The 22,335-nt window shown below is 40.5% G+C and overlaps 1 protein-coding gene across 2 annotated transcripts in view; it reads left to right on the forward strand.

The window, feature by feature from the left end:
* Positions 1 to 22,335, forward strand: part of ophn1.L (oligophrenin 1 L homeolog) — a 141,625-nt gene that overhangs the window by 41,587 nt on the left and 77,703 nt on the right. The window contains 2 exon segments of one of the 2 annotated variants that reach the window (NM_001086523.1): positions 6,029 to 6,284; positions 7,181 to 7,340. In NM_001086523.1, the coding sequence (NP_001079992.1) occupies positions 7,187 to 7,340 (154 nt within the window). In that variant the 5' untranslated portion in view covers positions 6,029 to 6,284; positions 7,181 to 7,186. 2 annotated transcript variants of the gene reach the window in all.

Genomic DNA, 22,335 nt, shown 5'->3' on the forward strand with positions numbered 1-22,335 from the left:
AAACAGAGAGAGCTTCTAGAGTTGTTTACTCAGATATGGTAAAGCATTCTGCAGAAAAAAATATGTCTTATAGCTTGCACTATTGTGGTTAATCTATTTCGGTAGCTTTCTTTCTCTTTTAATCTCTCTGTCCCCCTAAAATGGGTGTAACTATTTAAATTCACAACACAGTCTCCAGCCAACCAGGTCTCAGTAATAGCAATTATATCATAATTTTCGGAACAGATTTATGGGCAGATATATATCTTCAAACAACATGATAGCTTTCTTTTTTTTTTAGCAACCAAGTTTTTTAGGTGACAGATTTTTTACAAATTTAGAATGCTGCGAATGCACAAATCTTCCCCTCTATAAAGCCATTCTAGCACATTATAAACATACTGTAGCTTAGTGGTTTAGTGATGCTAAGATACAGAATAAAGAAACCATGTTCTTTTGGTAGTGGTATTGACCAAAAAAATTCTGCATTGAAATGCATATAAGAGAGATCAGTGGACATTCTGAGACATCTTGCAGTGATGCCTTCAGAATTGGGTGCCCCCGTACAAATTAAAATTTTGTGAACCTTTGTGTCACACAGAACAATACTTCATTTAAGTTTTAACACCCCAGTAAAAGTGTCTGTTTCTTTGAGCCTTCTTTCTGTGCAAAGATGTGTAGTTACTAGGATATTTTTTAATGGATTCAATAAGTATCTAATACCTAGTACTGTATTTCTGCAGTTGCAGCCTACTGTATATGTGGTTCTTTGCTTATGTGCTGATACAACACAGATAAACACAGATAAACTCAAACATTCTTGGCAAGGTTCCATTTGCTTCTTTAGACATCTGTATTAGCCCTTTAGACCACTAGGGGTCCAGAGACCCCTTGTTGAGAAGAGACTGTTGAAGTACAATTGTACATTGTTGCCTTTTTGCTGACTCTGCTTGGATGAGAATTATTACCTCTAGCTGCCCCATCTACAACCTATACTCATATTCACACAGTTGGGCTGAAAGGACACATAGCATATTTGAGAGATGTTGCTTGTATTAGTAGTAGCTAGTAGTCTCAGATAGCTTCTCATTATAACCAGCAGATCTGGGCTTGAAACAACTCTTGCCCCAATAGAAAATTGTTGCTTATTACTGTAATAAGCACCACATTTCCCATTAATTATATTAGAAGGCAGTTTGAGACAGTGATCATTTATAGGTATTGTTCAGATACAACATACTGTAAACAATAAATACATTCAAAACTTTGTTTCAAAGTATCATTTTCACTATTACCTGGATTTTACATACTATCTCTTGCTAACCCTACTCACATGCAAAGACTAGTGAGTTAATTATATAAAAGTGTGCCTTGGTCTATTAACTCATAAGCAACCCATCAGATGTTAGATTAAAAAAAGATGACCAGTAAATTATGCTTGATTGCTATGACATGGGTTACTAGTAGAAACTTTAGATTGTTTATTGCATGCCCCATATTTTTCTGTATTTGGGGGGGGGCTCATTTAATTTATGTACAATAATTTCTGTACAACAATCAACACCGTGCCTACATGAGGTCTGTTACCCCATGCTGGTTATACTAAACAGATTATGCTGATTGGCGCAAAATTCAAGGTTGTTTAATTCCAGAAAGATTTTGTACAAGTCATTCTGAATTGAGAAAGCCAGTTGGAAAACTAGCTAGATGTCTTTAACTGCAAAAAAAGCAAGTCCAGTTGATTTGACTTATTACTATAGATATACCATGGCCTCAATGAATGAGAACCTTCACAGACAAATTTCTTTACAACAAATGTCATATCGATATACATTTATACATGTAGGGTGCAGTGGCACTAACAAAATGTGTGTAGTGGGACATATATGTCTGTATGTATAACTTTATATGTAAAGCGCTGTTAAGGAGCCGCAGCGCTGTACAGTGCATAAAAGTACAATATATATATAAAAGTATACACGGGGGAGACAAATCACATAATAAATATATACAGAATCATAGGACAAAGAGCTTAAGTGCTATGTGGTAAGAGACATAGTGGGAAGGAGGTCCTTGCCCCGTAGAGCTTACAGTCTAAGTGGATGGGAGGCTAACATACAGGTACAAATTGGAGATTAAAAAATGCATAAGGTAAGGCTTAGTCAATAGGGATAGGACTAGGCTAATGTTCTAGTGGTCCAAAAGGTAGGCTCTTAGTTTTTTCTTGAAGTGAGAGAGGATTCCTTACGGAGGAATTCAGGGATGGAATTCCAGGGTAAGGAGCAGCAAGATAGAAGGGTTTGAGATGAGAGGCGGCAGTGGATGTGGATGGTTTGAAGAGAAGGTGGCTCTGAGAAGAGCAGAGAAGATGACCAGGAACGTAGAGTGAGATAAGAGAAGAAATTTAGTGAGGAGCAGAGGAGTGAAGGGCTTTGAATGTTAGTAGAAGGGTTTTATATGCTATCCTTTGCTTAACAGGCAGCCACGCTAAGGATTTTAGTTGGGGTTGAGCAGGTTCCCTTTTAGGAGAGAGCAGAAGGATCCTGGTAGCAGAGTTTAAGATTGATTTGAGGGGAGAAAGATGGGAGTCAGGAAGACCAGACATCAAGTGTACTAGGCACAGTCAGCAAATTGGCATACGCAGCTATAAAGTATAAAGTCCCTTTTGCTTGTGCATCCCTCTGCAAACTGTTACATGCCGTACATTCATGGTGTGTATGTGGCTGCTATTTGCACACATCCAAAAACAACTTGCATGCCCTCAAACAGGAAAGCATTCATGCAATGAACCTGAGTTGCTTGCTATGCACCAACACAAAAAAATGCTAAATGGCTCAAAGACTGCCCAAGATAAAGCGAACCATTGGTAGGCAACTTGTAACCCAGTAGCCTGATGCTATCAGGATGGAGGGGTATTTGTCTGTAGACAAATTCTATATTTGCATATGTGAGTAGGGACTCTGGGCCCTGAGCAGTGCTCATGTCTGGTACTGCACACACCCTGATTTCTCTCTGGTGCATCATTGTCTGGTCAGCTCTCTGGATAAGAAAAGTTTAGTATTAACCTGAACTTACTTCTTGGGAAACAACAAGACACACAACTGACGGTTGTTAATGTCCCCACCATCCTGCCAGCTGACACTTCCTCATCCATTGATTAGAGCTACAGCCCTTATTACAGTATGTGTCTTTGCTGTAATGTCTGGACAGTTTAGAGTTTTACTTGTTCCTGTGAGGGCTACCCTGATCGCTAGGAGTATGACTGTCACTCCACCATGGGGTTGTGCAACCAAAGATTTGTCTGTGACTGAAACTAAGGCTTTCCATGCTCCTATTCAGGCCCTAGTGTTTCGGGCTCCTGGCGTTGGGGCGCTGGAGTAACATAGGCTGCCTGCTCTGACTGTAATATGAGGTTGCATATGTCCTGTAAGCTTGCAATCTGTGGGGGCTAGGGTGGTGGATCCTCCACTGTTACTTTTCCTTTGAAGCCTTTTTTCTATTTTCAAAATGCACCAGCTTTACTGTATAAGTATGCATATCTCCATATCAAGTTGCCCTCTGTGCTTACCTAACCATTGCCTTTTGTTACCAGCCTCTCTGAAAACTCAGTTGCTAACTCTTCATGTTAGTCCTTGAGGGTCTAGTGGTACTTGAGGGTCTAGTCTAGGGCCATGTTGGTGCCACAACAGAGATGTGAAATCATTGGGGACCTGCAACATCATGTCGACTTGAGTGCATCTGGAACCAGTGCCACTGTTTACATTTTTTTAGCCAAGCTGGAAAAGCCAACAGGGACCCGATGGAGATCTGTAGAGCGGAACTGTGTTCTAGACTGGAGAGCTTAAGAGGAGTGCCTGCTTGAGCAGGACACAGAGGGGGAGCTCGAGGTAGACTGGGAGGATACATAAAGCCCTGTCCTGGCCGCATCTCTTTGATGACGTAAGAACTTCTTGGGCAGATGATACTGCTGCTTTTCCAAGTCCAACCCTCTTACCCACCATCAGGTTGGAGGTCTGGCAGTATGTTTTAGACTTTACAATCCTTCCAGTTATCTCCTAAGGCCTTTACCCCTGGGACCTGGCTTTTCACTCCAGTGCTGGTTTACTTGTGCTTACTTGGTCTGGTGCATACATTCCTAGCTGTCAGCAGCCTGCCACACTACAAAGAGAAAACAGGTTAGACTGATACCTTTGTTAAAGTTTATGGCATTTAAACCTTTGGTAATTGCAGGCAGGGAAATTTCAAGCACTTAATCATGGCAGGGTTGATTCTAACCTCAATCTCAAGAGAGAAGGTGCTGCAAATACCTGAAGTTGATGAACTCAACATGTTGAAAGGTCCAGATGCATTATCCCCAGACTTTAGCTCAGGGACTGGAAAAACCAACAGTAAAATGTTGAAGGGGCTGCAGGAGCTATAGAAAATTCACAGGGCCACAAGTATAAAGCAAAATAACAGTTTATTTCAAATTTATCTTTAGATGGCCTTCCTGATGCCTGGCCTTCCTTGACCCCCACCCATATCTTTTTTTGAGCTCCAACAAAAGTCACATTGCTAGTGCAGAGAGCTCAATAGCGGCTCTTGAAGATACTAGGAGAGGTATATTGGCACCACTGGTAACCTCTGGTATAATGTCACCTGTGGCAGGGTTTGTACCATGCTTTGTGGCAGAAGCACCCCAGGTCATGGGCACATTTTGATGATCCATGGTGGGTAAATATTGGTCATTCATTTTGAAAGTGATTTACCTGAAAGTAGACTCAGTGTTGTTGAGTGCTAAGGGGCAAATTCACTAAGATTCGTAGTTGCGCCAGGCGTAACTTCGCCGCACTTCGCCGGGCGTAGTTTCGCCAGCGATTCGCAAATTCACTAAAATCCGAAGTTGCGCTCAGGGGTAGCGTAAGGTTGCGAAGTTGCGCTAGCGTTGATTCGCTAAGTAAAGCGAAGTTATGCTAGCGAAGGCTAATTTGCATACGGCGCGAAATTCAAATTTCAATGGAGGAATACGTATCAGCACTACAAATGGCTAGAAAACCTTCAAATCATCAAATAAAATGAAATGTAGGGGGGAAGGAGGGGAGCACCAAAAAAATGTTCGATCTTTTTCAGCCTATCACCCAATCACCCATAATGTAGAAAACACGCCAGCGTTTTATGGGACTTAGAAAAATTTTAGACTTTTTTTGAAACAATCCTTATCTACTCTATTGCGCTTCGCCAGGTCTGAGGTGGCGAAGGAAGTCTAGCGTAAAAGGTAGCGTTCAGTACACTGCGCGCGTTAGTGAATTTGCGTAGTTACGTCGCTAGCGAAACTTCGCCAGGCGTAAGGGTGCGAAGTAACACTAGCGAAACTACACCAGCGTTCATTAGTGAATTTGCGCAGTAACAAAAATGACAAACGCTAGCGAAGTAACGCTAGCAAAGTAACGCTAGCGTTCGGCGCTTAGTGAATTTGCCCCTAAGTGTCTACTACTTGACTGCACTGGGCACTTGCAAACAATTGCCATTTAAAGTGAAAGGGGGACTGCTGTCCATGGAGATACTTGGACCACCAAGCTCCAGAGTCACCCTTAGGGGTAATATTGCACCTTTACCTGCGGATCTTTAGTTACTGTTCTGAAGCAATGGCACAGTGTGCTTTCAAGCTCTTCAAACGCTGCTCTTAAAGTGCCAAAAACAGCCCCTTGCTCCTTTACGCTTAAACCCAGCCAGGGTCACCACTTTACCCTGCCCTAGCCCCCTGTCTCAGATTACTACCTTCCCCTGCCAAGCTTGTCTAGTGTTCAGCCTGAATTAGAGGCCTTCCCCCACCCTGCTTACCCTGCTTATATTTTACTCCTGTTCCCTCTTTTCACGATTTACAAGCTGTGCTTCTGAATATAGAACTATCTGGGAAGTGGCACTTCCTTGAAGAAAGGAGTGAAAAGCAAAACATGCACTGTCTCTTTAAGAGGAGAGAAAGGCAGGAGAGGCTTGGGAGGAGGAGGAGGAGGAGGAGGAGGAGGAGGAGGAAGCTTCACAGGCAGTACAACCATGAGCCAAGGAGGGAGGCACAAGGAAATCTGGCTGTAAGGACAGGGGGGGACTGGCTGCTGCTGTCCTGTCGCTGTCACTGAGGGAACACGGAGCTTTGCCTTGCAGAGCGGGCAAGCAGGACCTCCTGAAGCACAGGGATGAGAGGAGAACACCAGGAATCCCTTCCCTCCCACAGCACTGTACTGCCAGCCTGAAACACAAAGAACCACACGGCAACCCCTGGATCCCATCTGTTCCCTGCTCATCCAGCAGCCCCCTCTGGGGATCAGGTAGGGACTTTGCATTATAAATAATGATTAATATTCTTATCATGATCATCACTGCGCTATAAAGATACAATGCCCAGAAACTGAGCAAATTGAAGGACATTTAGTTACAGCCCTGTCTCTGATACATTTTAACAGAGGCTTCTACCCCCCCCCCCTGCACTGCCTTCCCATTGATTGATGCTGCAGCACAAAAGGAAGGGATCCTGTGGTTCTCGCGCTTGTTTGTTTATAATGTGATGATCACTGTGGGGCTGCTTTTGTGGCAGTGATCAGCATGCTCATATCCCCAGGAAGCCTGCACAGTTTACTCACTGCCTGGGATTTCTGATAACCCCTCGTTCCAGAATAGCCTTGCGGTAGTGTCTATATGCCGGGTGTTATAAAAGATATGCTGCTTTATGGACAGGTCACGTGGCATGGGGGAAATTCTGGATTTATCCACCAGATATCCCCCCGGTTTACTGTAAAAATATTGCAGGATATGACAGTGCTGCCAAAGTCAAATATTACCTCCTTCCTTCTGTAGTATACATTGCATTCTGGTGCAGCCAGCTGCTGGTTTCTTCAGTATATCCTTCTCCAGTGTTTAGATTGTAAGCTCTTAGACATAAAGGGTTTTTGGTTTTTGTAATATACATACATTTATATATAATACTAGGCTGCATTTTATATATGGTACTATCTATTTTGAATGTATGTGGTTTATGGAGTAAGTATGTCTATTGTATTTCACAGTGTAGGTGTATTTGATATTGGATATTGTTCAGTGTTAAAAGCTTGATCAATTCTTCTGTAATGTTAATAGATAATGGGCATGCTGTTTTTATGTAATTGTTCATCTGTCTTAATGAATTCAATAAGGTTCTTTAGTGTTTAATATATTGTGCTTTTGGCAGGCAAATATGGGTCACCCGCCTCTGGAGTTCAGCGAATGTTACCTGGATAGCCCAGTCTTCCGAGAGAGCCTAAAGGGTTACGAGCAAGAGCTGGAGAGGACCAATAAGTTTATCAAAGATGTTATAAAAGATGGGAATGCTTTGATCAGTGCTATAAAAGGTAAGGACGAAAAGACTGCATTTTGATCTAAACCCTACAGGGCCAAAATGCATCACTATCCAATAGATTCCAACCTGGAAATACAATACTTGAGATTTTGGGCAAATATGCACCCATGTGTATAGTGACAGGAATTGAAGTCACAACAGGGTCATGTCAGTTCTTCAACTCTATTATTTCTACCGTTGGTGACACGAGTTCACAATATTCAATGATAGAATGTCATCTATACTATTTGCATTTTACTGAAGTGAAACATCAAGCTAATGTTACATGGGGTTTGGTGATGGGTCAAGTTAAATTTGGGCTGCTTGGCCAGTTATCAAGGTATATTTGTGACCAGACCCATCATTAGGGGGCTATATGCACAACCCAATGTGCTTCTTGCCCCAACAGAATTTTCTCACTAGGGCTATGGATATTTGTCCAAGCCTATGGCACATATTGGCCAGGGAATAGTGTTCAGTGTAAGGCCAGCGTTACCTCCAGTTTTAGTATGCAGCAGTTTGGCATTTGATTGCATGTTTTTGGGTATAGAATATAATTAAAGAAAAACGTGATCCGAAGCAGTCTGTGGTGACATTTGGTGAAAAGGTTTACAGGAATAACTTGGAGTATTTTTTGTAGATGAACAAGAAAGCTGGGTGTTACTCTGCAGGTGGAGTAAACTGCATTCCTCTGACTTTATTCACGCTACAAATATTTTTGTCTCATCTGAACTGGTCATAATAGGGCAGATAGTCTTCTTGAATGAGCTGACCATGCAGTTTTGCATAATGTTGTATAATGGTTGTGGTATTTTGTCAGTGAATTGAAGAATTTGCTATAAATTATTGCCATGTGTTTAGGATTCAATCCGAACTACTACAGTAGATAAAATGGACTGTGGCATAGCAGATATAGTACAGAGAGAGAGAGATGGTGGCTAATCTATAGTAGCAAGGGGGGGGCAATAGCCTCTGGGAAGGGACTGTGGCATAGCAGGTATAGTAGAGAGAGATGGTGCAGTGGGGATAATAGGAAAGGGGCTGTGGGATAGCAGGTATTGTAGGGAGAGATGTTGCCTATTGCAGCAGTGGGGATAATAGGAAAGGAAAGGGGTTGTGGGATAGCAGGTATTGTAGGGAGAGATGGTGCCTATAGTAGCAGTGGGATAATAGGATAATAGTCTTTGGGAAGGGATTATGGCTGTGGGATAGCAGGTTTAGTAGGGAGAAATGGTGCCTATAGTAACAGTGAAATAACAGTCTCTGGGAAGGGACTGTGGTTGTGGGATAGCAGGTATAGTAGCGAGAGAGAGAGATGGTGGCTATAGTAGCAAGGGGGACAATAACCTCTGGGAAGGGACTGTGGCATAGCAGGTATAGTAGAGAGAGATGGTGCCTAAAGTAGCAGTGGGGATAATAGGGAAGGGACTGTGGCTGTGGGATAGCAGGTATAGTAGGGAGAGATGGTGCCTATAGTAGCAGTGGGATAATAATCTCTGGTAAGGGATTCTGGTTGTGGGATAGCAGGTATAGTAGGGAAAAATGGTGCCTATAGTAGCAGTGGAATAACAGTCTCTGGGAAGGAACTGTGGTTGTGGGATGGCAGATATAGTAGGGATATATGTGCCTATAGTAGCAGTGGGATAATAGTCTCTGGGAAGGGACTTTGGTTGTGGGATAGCAGGTATAGTAGAGAGAGAGAGAGATGGTGGCTATAGTAGCAAGGGGGACAATAGCCTATGAGAAGGGACTGTGGCATAGCAGGTATAGTAGCGAGAGATAGTGCCTATAGTAGCAGTTGGATAATAGTCTCTGGGAAGGGAATGTGGCTGTGGGATGGCAGGTATAGTAGGGAGAGATGGTGCCTATAGAAGCATTGGGGACAGTGTCGGACTGGCCCACCAGGATACCAGGAGAACTCCCGGTGGGCCCAGGTGTCAGTGGCCCTCCTGCTTCAAAACATTTGGTATATTTCATGGCTATTCCCTATTTCTATGAGAACAAAGAGGCTAAATAGATGGAATAATAGATTACAGTACGTAAAGAAGGAGAATAGAGGTTGAGTGAGGAGAGGAATTATTAAGTACTGAGAGTGGGCCCCTAGTCTTAGGTTTTTAGGTGGGCCCCTGATCTAAGGTCTTTTGGTAGGCCCCTGGTGTAAGGTTTTTGGATGGGCCCCTGGTGTCCCAGTCCGACACTGATTGGGGATAATAGTCTCTGGGAAGGGAATGTGGCTGTGGGATGGCAGGTATAGTAGGGAGAGATAGTGCCTATAGAAGCATTGGGGATAATAGTCTCTGGGAAGGGACTGTGGCAGTGGGATAGCAGGTATAGTAGGGAGAGATGGTGCCTATAGTAACAGTGGGATAATAGTCTTTTGGAAGGGAGTGTGGCTGTGGGATAGCAGGTATAGTAGGGAGAGATGGTGCCTTTAGTAGCAGTGGTGGTAATCATCTCTAGGAAGGGACTCTGATGTAAGTACATTTTAAGTAAAATAGGACTTTTATTTATAGGCCACTGTAGAGGTAAAGGAGTGGGGGCACTGGGACGGGACAACAAGAAGAGATGGTGCTTATAATGACAGTGAGTACAATAGCCTTTGAGAATGGACAGTGGCTGTGGGATAGCAGGTATAGTAGGGAGAGATGGTGTCTATAGTAGCAGTAGGGATAATAGTCTTTAAGAAGGGACTGTGACTGTGGGAAGAAATCAGCTATCATGTGGAATTAAGATCTGCTGATTGCTACTAAGGCAGTAAACTGGCGAGTGGGAAATGTGTTATAATTACGGATCATGGTGTTCTATTGCTCACTGCGGGGGCTGGAAATCATCTCAGACTTATTTTTTTTTTTGTGAGAAATATGTCTCATGCGTTTACCATTGAATGCTTGAAGTATTGTCTGTGATATTAAATCCTGTAGCAGTAGCTGTTGGTATAGCTGGGCTGCTATTCACAGACAGATACCTGTAATGGGCATGAAAGGTTCACTGACTGACCTACTTTATCTTATGAGCAGTTGTGTATGGTCCCTTTGCTTAGTGAAATCAGTTTCAGCCTGTCTCAGAATGTCAGTCTTAAGGCATACGAAAACTTAATTTAAAGGTGAACAACCCCTTTAATTTAATACAATTTCTTTTTATCACATAAATGAATAAAACATACAATTATTGTTTAAAGTGAATTTATCTGTGTAAGCAGGACATATTCACCACCTGAAAAAGCAAAGGAATGCTTACACAAGGTTTACTTTTGCTTGGGTATATATTAAAAATAGGAGTTCTTTGTAGGAAATAGACTTGTGCGTGGGAACAACTTCCCATTGTTTCATCTCAATCTCATCTAAGGGACCAACAGTGTTGCAGAGAATTATCATAATAAAGGTGTGCACTATAAATGAATGCAAGACAACTGGTTAAATCTCTATAGGCCTTGAAATTGCCAACACAACGAGACCGGACCTATATATATGTGACAAGTAAAGTCTTACGTTTTTCTGGTATCAATTTCCTTGGCACTATAGTGTCAAGTGACTGCTGATATCTTTACTGAGCTACATCACAGTCACAAAGACAAAACTGGAAAAATTGTTTTTGAGATATACGCTGCTCACATCTTGCGTGGGCATCTTGTAGGAGGCAGAGTGGGATTCAGACTGCAGCAATGCCAAGAACTTGTTTTCAGGAGAAGGACAGAAAAATAGTCGTGTGTGTGTGTGTGTGTGTGTGTGGGGGGGGGTAATTATATATCAATACAGTATATGACAGTTGTCTTCTTTTTGGAGGGGGGTCTGTCAAGAATAATCCTTCTCAAGTCTGAATCGCTGCAAGTTGCTAGCGTTTTGGGAAGGCTCAGAGTAATTACTCAATCAGCAGCTTATTGGCACTGTGGTCAAGGATTTCTTGTGCTTTTTTGGGTGTCCAGTTGGTAATATGGTTTCCTTCCACACTCCAAAAACATATAGGCAGATTTAAGTTAACTTTTAGGATGTTATAGAATGGCTAATTCTTATAATAACTTTTTAATTTACCATCATTATTTTTTTTTCTATAGTTTTTGAATTATTTCTAACTTTTAAATGGAGGTCACTGAGAAAACAAATGCTCTGTAAGGCTACAAATGTATTGTTAATGCTTTTTATTACTCGTCTTTCTATTCAGGCCCTCTCCTATTCATATTCCAGTCTCTTACGGTATCCAAATCAGGGTAATTTGGACCCAAGCAACCATATTACGAAAATTGCAACCTGGAGAGGCACTGATTAAAAAAGCTAAATAACTCAAAAACAACAAATAATAAAAAATGAAAACCAATTGCAAATTGTCTCAGAATAACACTTTCTGTATCGTACTCAAAGGTCAACAACCTCTTTAATGATAAGATCCACTGATCAGGTACAGATATGTAAGGATATGTAATCTTTGCAAAGTGATGTAGAATATGTTAGCCCTGTATAAACAAAGTATAATAATAATAATGATGATGATGAATAATTTGACTTTGACAAAGGCTTAGGCAGTCACTTATCTTACCACTGGAAACCTGCCTATTTGCTACTGGTTTATTAATAGTATTCTGATTGGACTGCTAGTTTCAACTGAGTTGTATGATGTCTATATGGGTTATAAGCCAAATGATGCTCTATGCCATTGCCCGTCTTCGAATTCTGACTACAACCACAGTGAAAGCAGACCATGGCTTTGCAGTTTCTTGAAGGGCCTATAAAACCTGATTCAGTTTTGAATGGCACTGCTATCTTTTTGGAGCCACATATTACACATATTGGAAAATACCAACAAATGGTATGTGTGCCCAGGATATGACTGATAAGGAGTATGGTTTTATATATATTATTTTATATATTTATTTTATATATTTATTTTATATAGAGATAAAATAAACTCATGGGATTTAGAGCTCTTCGTCTCCAGAGTAATTAACAGCTCTGAGGCTCTGAGGGTAGAGGCAAAATGCTCAAAATCACTCCCCACTCACTAATTTCAATTGCCACATTATTTTGCAGGTGTACAAGGGAATGGGGGCCAATTTATTTTGTCCCTGCCACAAAGCAATTTATTAGAATGCAAAATGCACTAATGACCCAGCATGACCATAGCAAACAATCAGCAATATGTACTGGTCAGCTGTTTCAAAACAGGCATTTGGTTGCTGTGGATTACTAGACCTAGGCAAACTGCCTTTTATTACATTACCTGTTATTCAGAAAGCTCAGAATAACGAAAAGGCATAGACTCCATTTTATCCAAATAATCCAAATCTTCAAAAATTATTTCCTTTTTCTCTATAATAGCAAAACAATAACTTGTACTTGAGCCAAACAAAGATACAAACTAAGAAGCAAAAACAGCCTGCTGGGTTTATTCAATGCTAACATGATTTTCTAGTAGACTTATGGTATGAAGATCCAAATTACAAAAATATTTGTTATCTGGAAAAACCCAGGTCCTGAACATTCTGGATAATAGGTCCTATACCTATACTATTATATATATATATATACCTATATATATATATATATATATATATATATATATATATATATATATACATACATATATATATATATATATATATATATATATATATATATATATATATACCTATATATTTTATCATCATTCTTATTTTTTGTTGCTTCTCTATTTTGTTCAGGCCCTCTCCTATTCTATTCTAATATCCCATTTCTGCATGGTTGCTAGGGTAATTAAGCCATAGCTGTTAAAATGTCAAACCTGACAGCTGGAAAACAGCAAATAGATCAGAAATCAGAAATTACAGAAAATTTAAAAAATGATGATCAACGGCAACCTTGCTTAGAATACCACTGTCTAAAGAGGTATTATTTTAATGTTAAAATAAACTACTCTTTACTGCTAAAGTAGACACAGAGGATTCTCAAAACATTATTAAACAGTAATATTTTTATGTTGAACATATTTTTTTTTAAAAAAGTCTGTAGGGAAATAACATTTGTTTTCACCTGGGAAACTGTCTGACAAAAAGATTCTTGGAAGCATTTAAGAACAAAGCCAAAGTTTGTTTCACATGGAAAGAAAGGGTAAGTTAGTTTTTAGGTACTTAACTGGTTTACCGATAACACTGTCATTTCAAATATGATAAAACAATTACTGGAATAACAAGGAAATCTATTTAAAAAAAAAAAGTTCCATGCCCCTCTAATATATCGGGGATTTCCAACATAATTGTCACACCTTTCAAGTACCATTAACACAGTGCCAATACCTTCCTGACCTTTGCTGAGTATAGGGGGATTATCCTTGCAAGAAGAGGAAATTTGTGTGGTTTTCTAGCAACCGGGATCTGGATTAGATAATACTTCCTTCCTATCCCAAGTAAAATGAGTTCAGGTTTTCTTACTGAAAAATGTTATTAACATGGGAAATGGCTAATATTGAAAGACAACTTTCTAATCGCATATATTGAAAAAAATAGTATTTTTTTATATATTTTTTTTAATTCTTATTGGAGGCAAACCAGCCTAATATTTAAATGATTTTCTTGCAGACTTAAGGTATGAAGATCCAAATTATGAAAAGATCCCTTATCTGGAAAACCCGAGCATTCTGGATAATAGGTCCCATACCTGTATAGACAAAGGTGTATTCTACAAAACTGGCGTCTCCCAGTGACATGAACTGTAAACGTGTTTTTTGTGGGCCTAAAAGTGTCAATAACAGTGCTGTCATTAATTTCCCATTCAAGAGAAGGGGTTGTGCCAGTGGCAGTTACTGGTATCTCTCTGCCACCTAATGTACGCCGACCAGAGAATATACCCTATGTGTCTTAGTCCATAGAGACAACCAAGATAAAACTTAAGCCCAGATGAGACACTCTGTATACCGTTCATTGTGGGCTGCAGCTCCCGATCAGTAAATATACCCTATGGGTATAGGATCCGTTATCTGGAAACCCACAATCCAGAAAGCTCCAAAATACAGGATGGCCATCTTCCATTTTCATCAAGCAAGTCACATTTTTAAAAAATGATTTTTTTTCTGTAATAATAAATCAGTAGCTTGAATTTGATCCAAACGGAGATATAATGAATCCTTATTGGAAGCAAAACCATTGAGTTTATTTAATGTTTTAATTATTTTTAAGTATACAAAGACAGTATGGAGATCGAGATTATGGAAAGATCCCTTATCCGGAAAACCCCAGGTCGGGAGCATTCTGAATAACAGGTCCCATACCTGTATTCTATTTTCCAGTGGCAGGCAATAAAATAGGGACATTCATTTGACCCTAGTGTCTGTTTGTGTGATAGGCATTTTAGATTGTAAGCTCCACTAGGCAAGGGATTGATGTGAATGAAGATCGATAATTATCCAATAGATCCAGATATTAGATCAGACTTAAGCTTGCATAAATGAGTCACATTACTATAAATAAAATTACTGGTGTTTCATGTTTGACATCAAGGAAACACAAACTGCATTCCTTGCATAACTTACTTAAAGAAATACAGCATTGTGTAATTTTCAAATGACTGCACTTTTACAGTACTTCCCACTTTTCATGCATTTTACTATGTGGTCAACTGCAACTGCACTGTGTCGCTTGACCCAGGGGACTAATGGAACCCTGGAGCTACTGTCACCTCAGGAGATGATCATAGCTTCATGATTTGCAGCAGCACTCAATTCGGAAAAGAAAGCCAGAAAGACTGATCTGCGCTCATGCAAATTACTTCAGGGAAATGCACAAATTGCCCACTGCATCTGAGGAGGTCAATGAGCCCTATTGTGTTCCCTCTTTTTGACACATCTCTTCACTGAACCCTTTCTCCTCACTTGGTATTAATCACATAACTGTGTGCTTATCTTTCATTTGCCCTCAGGTAGCTTTTCTGCCTATTTCCTCATACTTGAAATACAGCCAGCAGTGGCTAGTAGTTGATGCTTGAACCACTATATGGTCTGCCAAATTTAGGGGCAGATTTATCAAAATGTTTAGAGCTTAATAAATAAAAACTCACCCACATTCTATTCATTCCTATGATTTTTAGAATGGTATTTATCAGTAGGTGAAAGTTAGAACTCGCCATTTGATGCTGTTCTAAAAATCCTATAGGAATAAAAAGGTGAGAACATGGGTGAATTTTTTATTTATTAAGCTCTAAAGGTACATTTTAATAAATCTGCCCCTTAATGTGCCTTTTATACAAATGAAAATGTGAGCTTTATTTGAGCCTTGCATTATGTTTGGCATATAACATTATCTTTTAAAAAGTTAGCCCAAAACATTCTGGGTAAGGTAGAAGCTTTAGAGTGGCTACAGAGCATCTATCCCTCTATATCTGTATTACCCAGTGCATAAGAATATAAAATGCAGCTGATGCTCACTTATTGTTTTCCAGCATCGGACTGGGCCTCCTCGAAAAAACCCAGCCCCCCTCCCCCGATCTCCGCTGCCCCCCCAAAATTAATTGATGCGCCGGTAACTTTTGCGTATGTGTGCTAGCGTGCGCCAAGACATTCGCGTATGTGCTTGGGGGGTCCGGAGTATAGTAACCCATTGGGCCCCCCCCATGTCCAGTCCGACCCTGTTGTTGCCCGAGGTTACTATATTAAAAGGGTTGTTCACCTTTGAATTAATTTTTGGTATGATGTAGAGACTGATGTTCTGAGACAATTTGCAATTGGTTTTTATTTTTTATCTGTTGTTTTTGAGTTATTTAGCTTTTTATTCAACAGCTCTCCTGTTTGCAATTTCAGCAATCTGGTTTCTAGGCATACCTCCGAACATTTTGGAAGTAAAAAGAGTGACAAAAAATGTTTTTCCGCATGTAGCGCAGCAATTTTTTGACCACACCCCTTTATGTGGCCACACCCCCTAATTACCATGTTTGTTTTACAAAATTTGGCAGGTTATGAAAGTTTGAAAATATTTCTCCTTATCTAAACTGTGTTTTTGTGTCTCAAAATTGTTACAAAGTATCTTATGTGCACCTGTTAGCTGTTCTGGGCTCTTTGCTAAAAGCCAATTAAGTGAGAAACTTTGTTTCTTTTTCTGGCTGTTCAGTGCAGAGAAAAGAGGGACTTTCCAGTACAAATGAGGGACTGCGGGTTGAGCTGTCAAAAGAGGGACTGTCCCTCCGAAAAAGGGACAGTTGGGAGGTACTGTATGTTCTAGGATCCAAATTACCATAGCAACCATGCTTTGATTTGAATAAGAGACTGGAATAGGAGAGGGCCTCAATAGAAAAATGAGTAGTAAGAAGTAGCAATAATAATAATACATGTGTAGCCTTACAGATCATTTTTTTTTTAGATGGGGTCAGTCAGAAAGAGTCAGAAGAAAAAGGCAAATAATTAAAAAAAACTATTACAGACAGATAATGAAGACCAATTGAAAAGTTGCTTGGCCACTTTATAACATACTAAAAGTTAATTTAAAGGGGAACCACCCCTTTAACTGTATTACCCAGAGGATAGTAATGTACACTGCAGATGAGGCTCATTCATTATCTCCTAAGGATAGTATATTAATGTTACTATTAGTAATACAATGTAGAATGTTTATACATATCATTATATTACACTTAATATGCAATATTATTGTGATAAAATACACAAGAGCCATGAATAAACTGAGACTTGTAGGAAAAAGTACCCAGTCTGCAGTCTCTAAGGATATACTACTGCATGTGTGTGTGTATTGCAACATCAAAAATAAACCATGAGGTATGACTTTACAGTAGAACATTAGCAGTATATATCTGCCAGTACCGATGCCGTGTAATGCTGTGCTTGCACAAACACTTTTCCCTTATGAAACAGCAACATTAGTTGTTCTAAAAACATGAAAAAAAAATAGTCCAGACCAACCACATGCAACTTCCTCGTTTGGGTTTTTTTGGCACTTTCCAGCACAAGCAAGTTATATTTATTTCCCTATACATGTGCTGAGTTGGTCTAAGCTTGTTTTTGAAGTATTATTGTGTACGGGAAGGAAGGAATATCAGCTGAGAAGCTGCATCTGTTAACCTGTTTGTGTAGCTGCAAGGATTGGAATACAAAAGGAGGACAATAATCCCACCATGTAGCCCATGATTTGTTCATTTGGAGAGAATTCATATTTTTCAGTGCAGGGATCTGACATACATCTAGAGGGGCCTTAACCACACATACACATGATTCTTTAAAACAAAATAATTATGCTTCTCAATATATTATCTATTTAAGCTCATGGTTTGTGGTGGTTGGTTCCTTACACTGTAGGTGCACCTATTTCTCTTGCTGGACAATAATATAACAAGCAATATATTTTTATCCTTCTATGCTGTAATTCAGGGGTGTCCAAAAGCATTCGTGCTAAATAGGTTGTAGTTTTATTGAGATCCCCACAACGTTTCGGAGCCACAGCTCTCAAACAAGTAAATTGATACACAGGTATACTGTATATAGGTGCAGTGGAGGAAAAACTCCTCCCTTTCAACAAGTGACATCACTAAAACAATTTTATACAAAACGTTAAAATATTTGTTATTGTGACACAATATATATTATTATACTACCTGTGCAGTGACGAGAAGTGCTTATTACTTTATTACACGATTGTATCAATTGGACACCCCTGCTGTAATTCATGATACCTGTGAGGCCAGAGTCAGCTTGCTATTGTACGAAATGACCTGCCAGTGGGCACTAGCCAAGGAAGATTCCCATCAGCACCTTCTTATTCCCACCATAGGCCTATATATAACACTCATGAAAGTGGGGCTTTATGTCAGATTTTTTTGCTGGACTCTGGAGAGGCCAGTCTGACGTTGTATAAGCCCACACACCACACTTATTGTCATGTAAGGATATGTCCATGGTATAACTTCTGAACCTGTCTCCCTTCCACACAGTTTCTCAAGATATGAACGCTAGTGTTGGTCTGCCCCAGATGCACTAGAAAAACCTTCCCCTAGGTGGTCCAGTCAAAGAAAAGTTCTCATGGGGGGGGGGAATTATTCCTAGAATTGGCCTATATAACAAACATTTAGTACAGCTGATATTCATGAAAGTGTGCCCTTGAAGTCAGGTTTTCTGGTGGGCCCTAGGACGCTGAATCCGATGCTATATAAACCTAACTCACCACATTTTGACCACATCGTCATGTGGTGAAAGTTAAAAAAAAAAAAAAAAAAAAAAGGAAGGCAGTTTTTCTTGGAGAGATGCAGATTGTGGGGTTTCAGATCTTCTTTTCATTCCAAGGCAAGAGAAAAGCATATTTGTTAATTCCAATGTCATAACAATGCTAGGTGTTACAGTAAATGTTGCTATACATAGTTCTACAAACACACACACAGCGCCGATCCTGTGGTAATTGCTGCCTGAGGCGGCTCCAGTAATGCCGCCTCCCCAGCCCGATTACATTTCCGGGTGGGGAGGCAGCAACGCTAGTGCGGAGAGCGCAATTGCGCTCTCTCGCCCTAGTAAAGCCGAATTTCCGGTTTTAAAAACGGAAATTTGGCTCTTAAAGGCACCATGAGTGGCTTTTTGCTGCCCCTGGAAACCTAGCTGGCGCTTCCGCCTGAGACGAGCACCTCAGCTCGCCTCATTGGCGGATCGCCCCTGCACACATTATTGCGATATGTTTTATAACTCTGCCATATTGAGTCATTGGATATTTATCATGACTTTCAATTGCTATGAACTGTTGCTTGTTTAAAACTGGTTAGTACATTCCTTAAAATAAAATAAAGAAAAATGAAAATGTAATATTCGCTTCATTTAATGGAAATGGGATATGTTCTGAATATAATCAATGAAAAATTCTGTACCATAGTACTTTTTCACTGTCCTCCTCTCAGCAATTTTTTTTTTTTATGCAGTAGTCAGAGTCAGATTTTGCTTACTTATTATTTATTTCATTCCTGTTTTATAGCACATTATTCATCCTTTCCTTGCTCCAGTGAAGCTTACACTCTTACTTCCAGGAGATGAACCTCATATCAAATTTTCATGAGCGTTCCTCTTAAAAACTACCTGTAGACTGGAAGTCATGTGAAGTTTTTTATTATTATGAAAACTGGTGAAACTGAGAATTTGTGAGAAAGACATTGTTTTGTAAGCAATGCTGTTCCTTCAGTTCTTGTACACTTAGCCCTTACAGTACAGCAACGTAGCTTATGCCAGTTTTGTGGTTTACTGATTGATCTTTTGGCCACTATCCCTATTGGTAGTGCCAGTAACATTTCTCAAAAATCACTTGTAGTTTGTCTCTTTGGCAGAGGAGGAAATGTTCCGTGAATGGGCACGGCAGTCAAAGGGTTAACATTCCGAAGGAGCCCCTTGTTGGCGTCATTGCTGTGGAAGAGAGCGCCCTTTCAAACTTTACACTTGGAAAAGTGTGCTCTTATCGGAGTTGCAGGGAGATCAGGGAGCCAACAAAGGGGATGCTGTATGTAGGACACTCGCTGTCTGCTCTTGCCGCCTCCTAACAAGCAGGGCCTTGTTTACCTTCACCCAAAAAAAAGAGTTTTGGCCAGCAAAGAAACTGGCTTCCCATTCACTGCAGGACCAGATGTGTTCTGACATGAACAGAATATGCAGCAGCTGACATAGAAGGGCTACAGCCTGCCAGTTTCCTACTGCTTTCTTCAGTGTGCAGTTAGATATTATATATATATTTAGACATGCTAACGGGTGTCTCTTAAAATGAAACTGACATTTTTAGTAAGACAATTTAGGAATTTGCAAATCTGTGCACATTGGTTTTCTTAGTATCCTTCTTGGTGGCAGTGATCTGCATATTGTTGCCAAGATATGGATGTCCATATGTATACACAAGAACAGGGGAGAGGTTGACATTTCTCTTACAATGAAGCTGACATTTAACAATAAATTTAGGAATTTACGATCAGAGTAGGACTGCCACCTTTTTCTGCCACTAACTCCTGGGTGTTGGGGCAATGCAATGATGTTGTGGGGGCCGTGATGTCGTGGGGGTATGAAAGTGAAGTGGAGCTATAATGTGGCGTTTGGCCGATCGCCACGTCAATCTCAGGGAATTCGAATTTGGAATACTAGGCAGGCAGTTTTGACCCTACCAAAACCAGGCTTTCTGGGTCATTGGCAAACCTATATAAAGACTTTAAAGATTGCTTATTTCAGTATATTAGCTGGCAGTGCCCTGCACTTACTGATGCCAAGATATGGGTGTCCATATGTCACAAAATTGAACTGCCAATCACACGAGAGATTGACATTTATAGCACAACATAGGGGCTATGGGTGCTAATAAACACTGGCACTAGGCACTCTAGGACTTGTAACAGCTTCATACACACTAAGGGGCAAATTCACTAAGATGCGAAGTTGCGCCAGGCGCAACTTCGCCAGGCGTAGTTTCGCCAGCGCTCCGCAAATTCACTAAAATCCGAAGTTGCGCTCAGGGGTAGCGTAAGGTTGCGAAGTTGCGCTAGCGTTGATTCGCTATGTAAAGCGAAGTTACGCTAGCGAAGGCTAATTTGCATACGGCGCGAAATTCAAATTTCAATGGAGGAACACGTATCAGCACTACAAATGCCTAGAAAAGCTTCAAATCAGCAAATAAAAATTTTATTTTGCCCTACACATGTGCCCACTGTCTAGGTAAGTTGCCATGAGTCAGGAAATGTAGGGGGGAAGGAGGGGAGCCCCAAAAATTTTTTCGATCTTTTTCAGCCTATCACCCATCATGTAGAAAACACGCCAGCGTTTTATGGGACCTAGAAAAAAATTTGACTTTTTTTTAAACAATCCCTATCTACTCTATTGCGCTTCGCCAGGTCTGAGGTGGCGAAGGAAGTCTAGCGTAAAAGGTAGCGTTCAGTACACTGCGCAAGTTAGTGAATTTGCGTAGTTACGTCGCTAGCGAAAATTCACCTGGCGTAAGGGTGCGAAGTAACACTAGCGAAACTACGCCAGCGTTCGTTAGTGAATTTGCGCAGTAACGAAAATGCCAAACGCTAGCGAATTAACGCTAGCGTTCGGCGCTTAGTGAATTTGCCCCTTAGTACAGCTAAAATAACTATATTTAACCCTTAATTATGAAAAGGTAATTAAATGAATTTAGAATGACCTTCCAAAAGTAATTGGAAATAGAGTTGTTTTGTCTTTAGTCATTGAATTACCCCTCCTCCCAGCTTAAAATTATGCAAATATAGTTCTGTCATCTTGGTGCAAAGGGTTAACATGCTTAAGCAGCCAAAGGAGCCTGAATTTCCTCTCTGGGCAATAAATTGCCGAGCTCTGTCACGATGTGTGGAAAATCATGCGGCATTGTTCCTGCAAGACAGGTTTGAGGTTCTTGAGATACACAGCTTGTGCAGCTGGAAAAATGGCACTGGTCCATCAGGTTTAACCTTTTATGTACGAGGGTGGGTCATGGACAGGCAAGCGTATAGTCCCAGAGCCGATAATGTTTATTTATTAATTGGGAGAAGAGAACGCTCTCGGTTCCTTCCTGAGTCTAAACAATAACCTTATAATTTCCCAACACAGTCCATGCCTCTGACATAACTCATTAATCTATCTATATTAGGGGGCCGATTCATGAAGCTCGAGTGAAGGATTCGAATTAAAAAAACTTCGAATTTCGAAGTGTTTTTTGGGCTACTTCGACCATCGAATGGGCTACTTCGACCTTCGACTACCAATCGAACGATTCGAACTAAAAATCGTTCGACTATTCAACCATTCGATAGTCGAAGTACTGCCTCTTTAAAAAAAACTTCGACCCCCTACTTCGGCAGCTAAAAGCTACCGAAGTCAATGTTAGCCTATGGGGAAGGTCCCCATAGGCTTGCCTAAGTTTTTTTGATCGAATGATATTCCTTCGATCGAACGATTAAATCCTTCGAATAATCCTTCGATCGTTCGATCGTAGGATTTGCGCTAAATCCTTCGACTTCGATATTCGAAGTCGAAGGATTTTAGTTCCTAGTCGAATATCGAGGGTTAATTAACCCTCGATATTCGACCCTTCATACATC

The sequence above is a fragment of the Xenopus laevis genome, chromosome 8L (assembly GCF_017654675.1).
Source record: "Xenopus laevis strain J_2021 chromosome 8L, Xenopus_laevis_v10.1, whole genome shotgun sequence".
Taxonomy (NCBI): Eukaryota; Metazoa; Chordata; class Amphibia; order Anura; family Pipidae; genus Xenopus; species Xenopus laevis.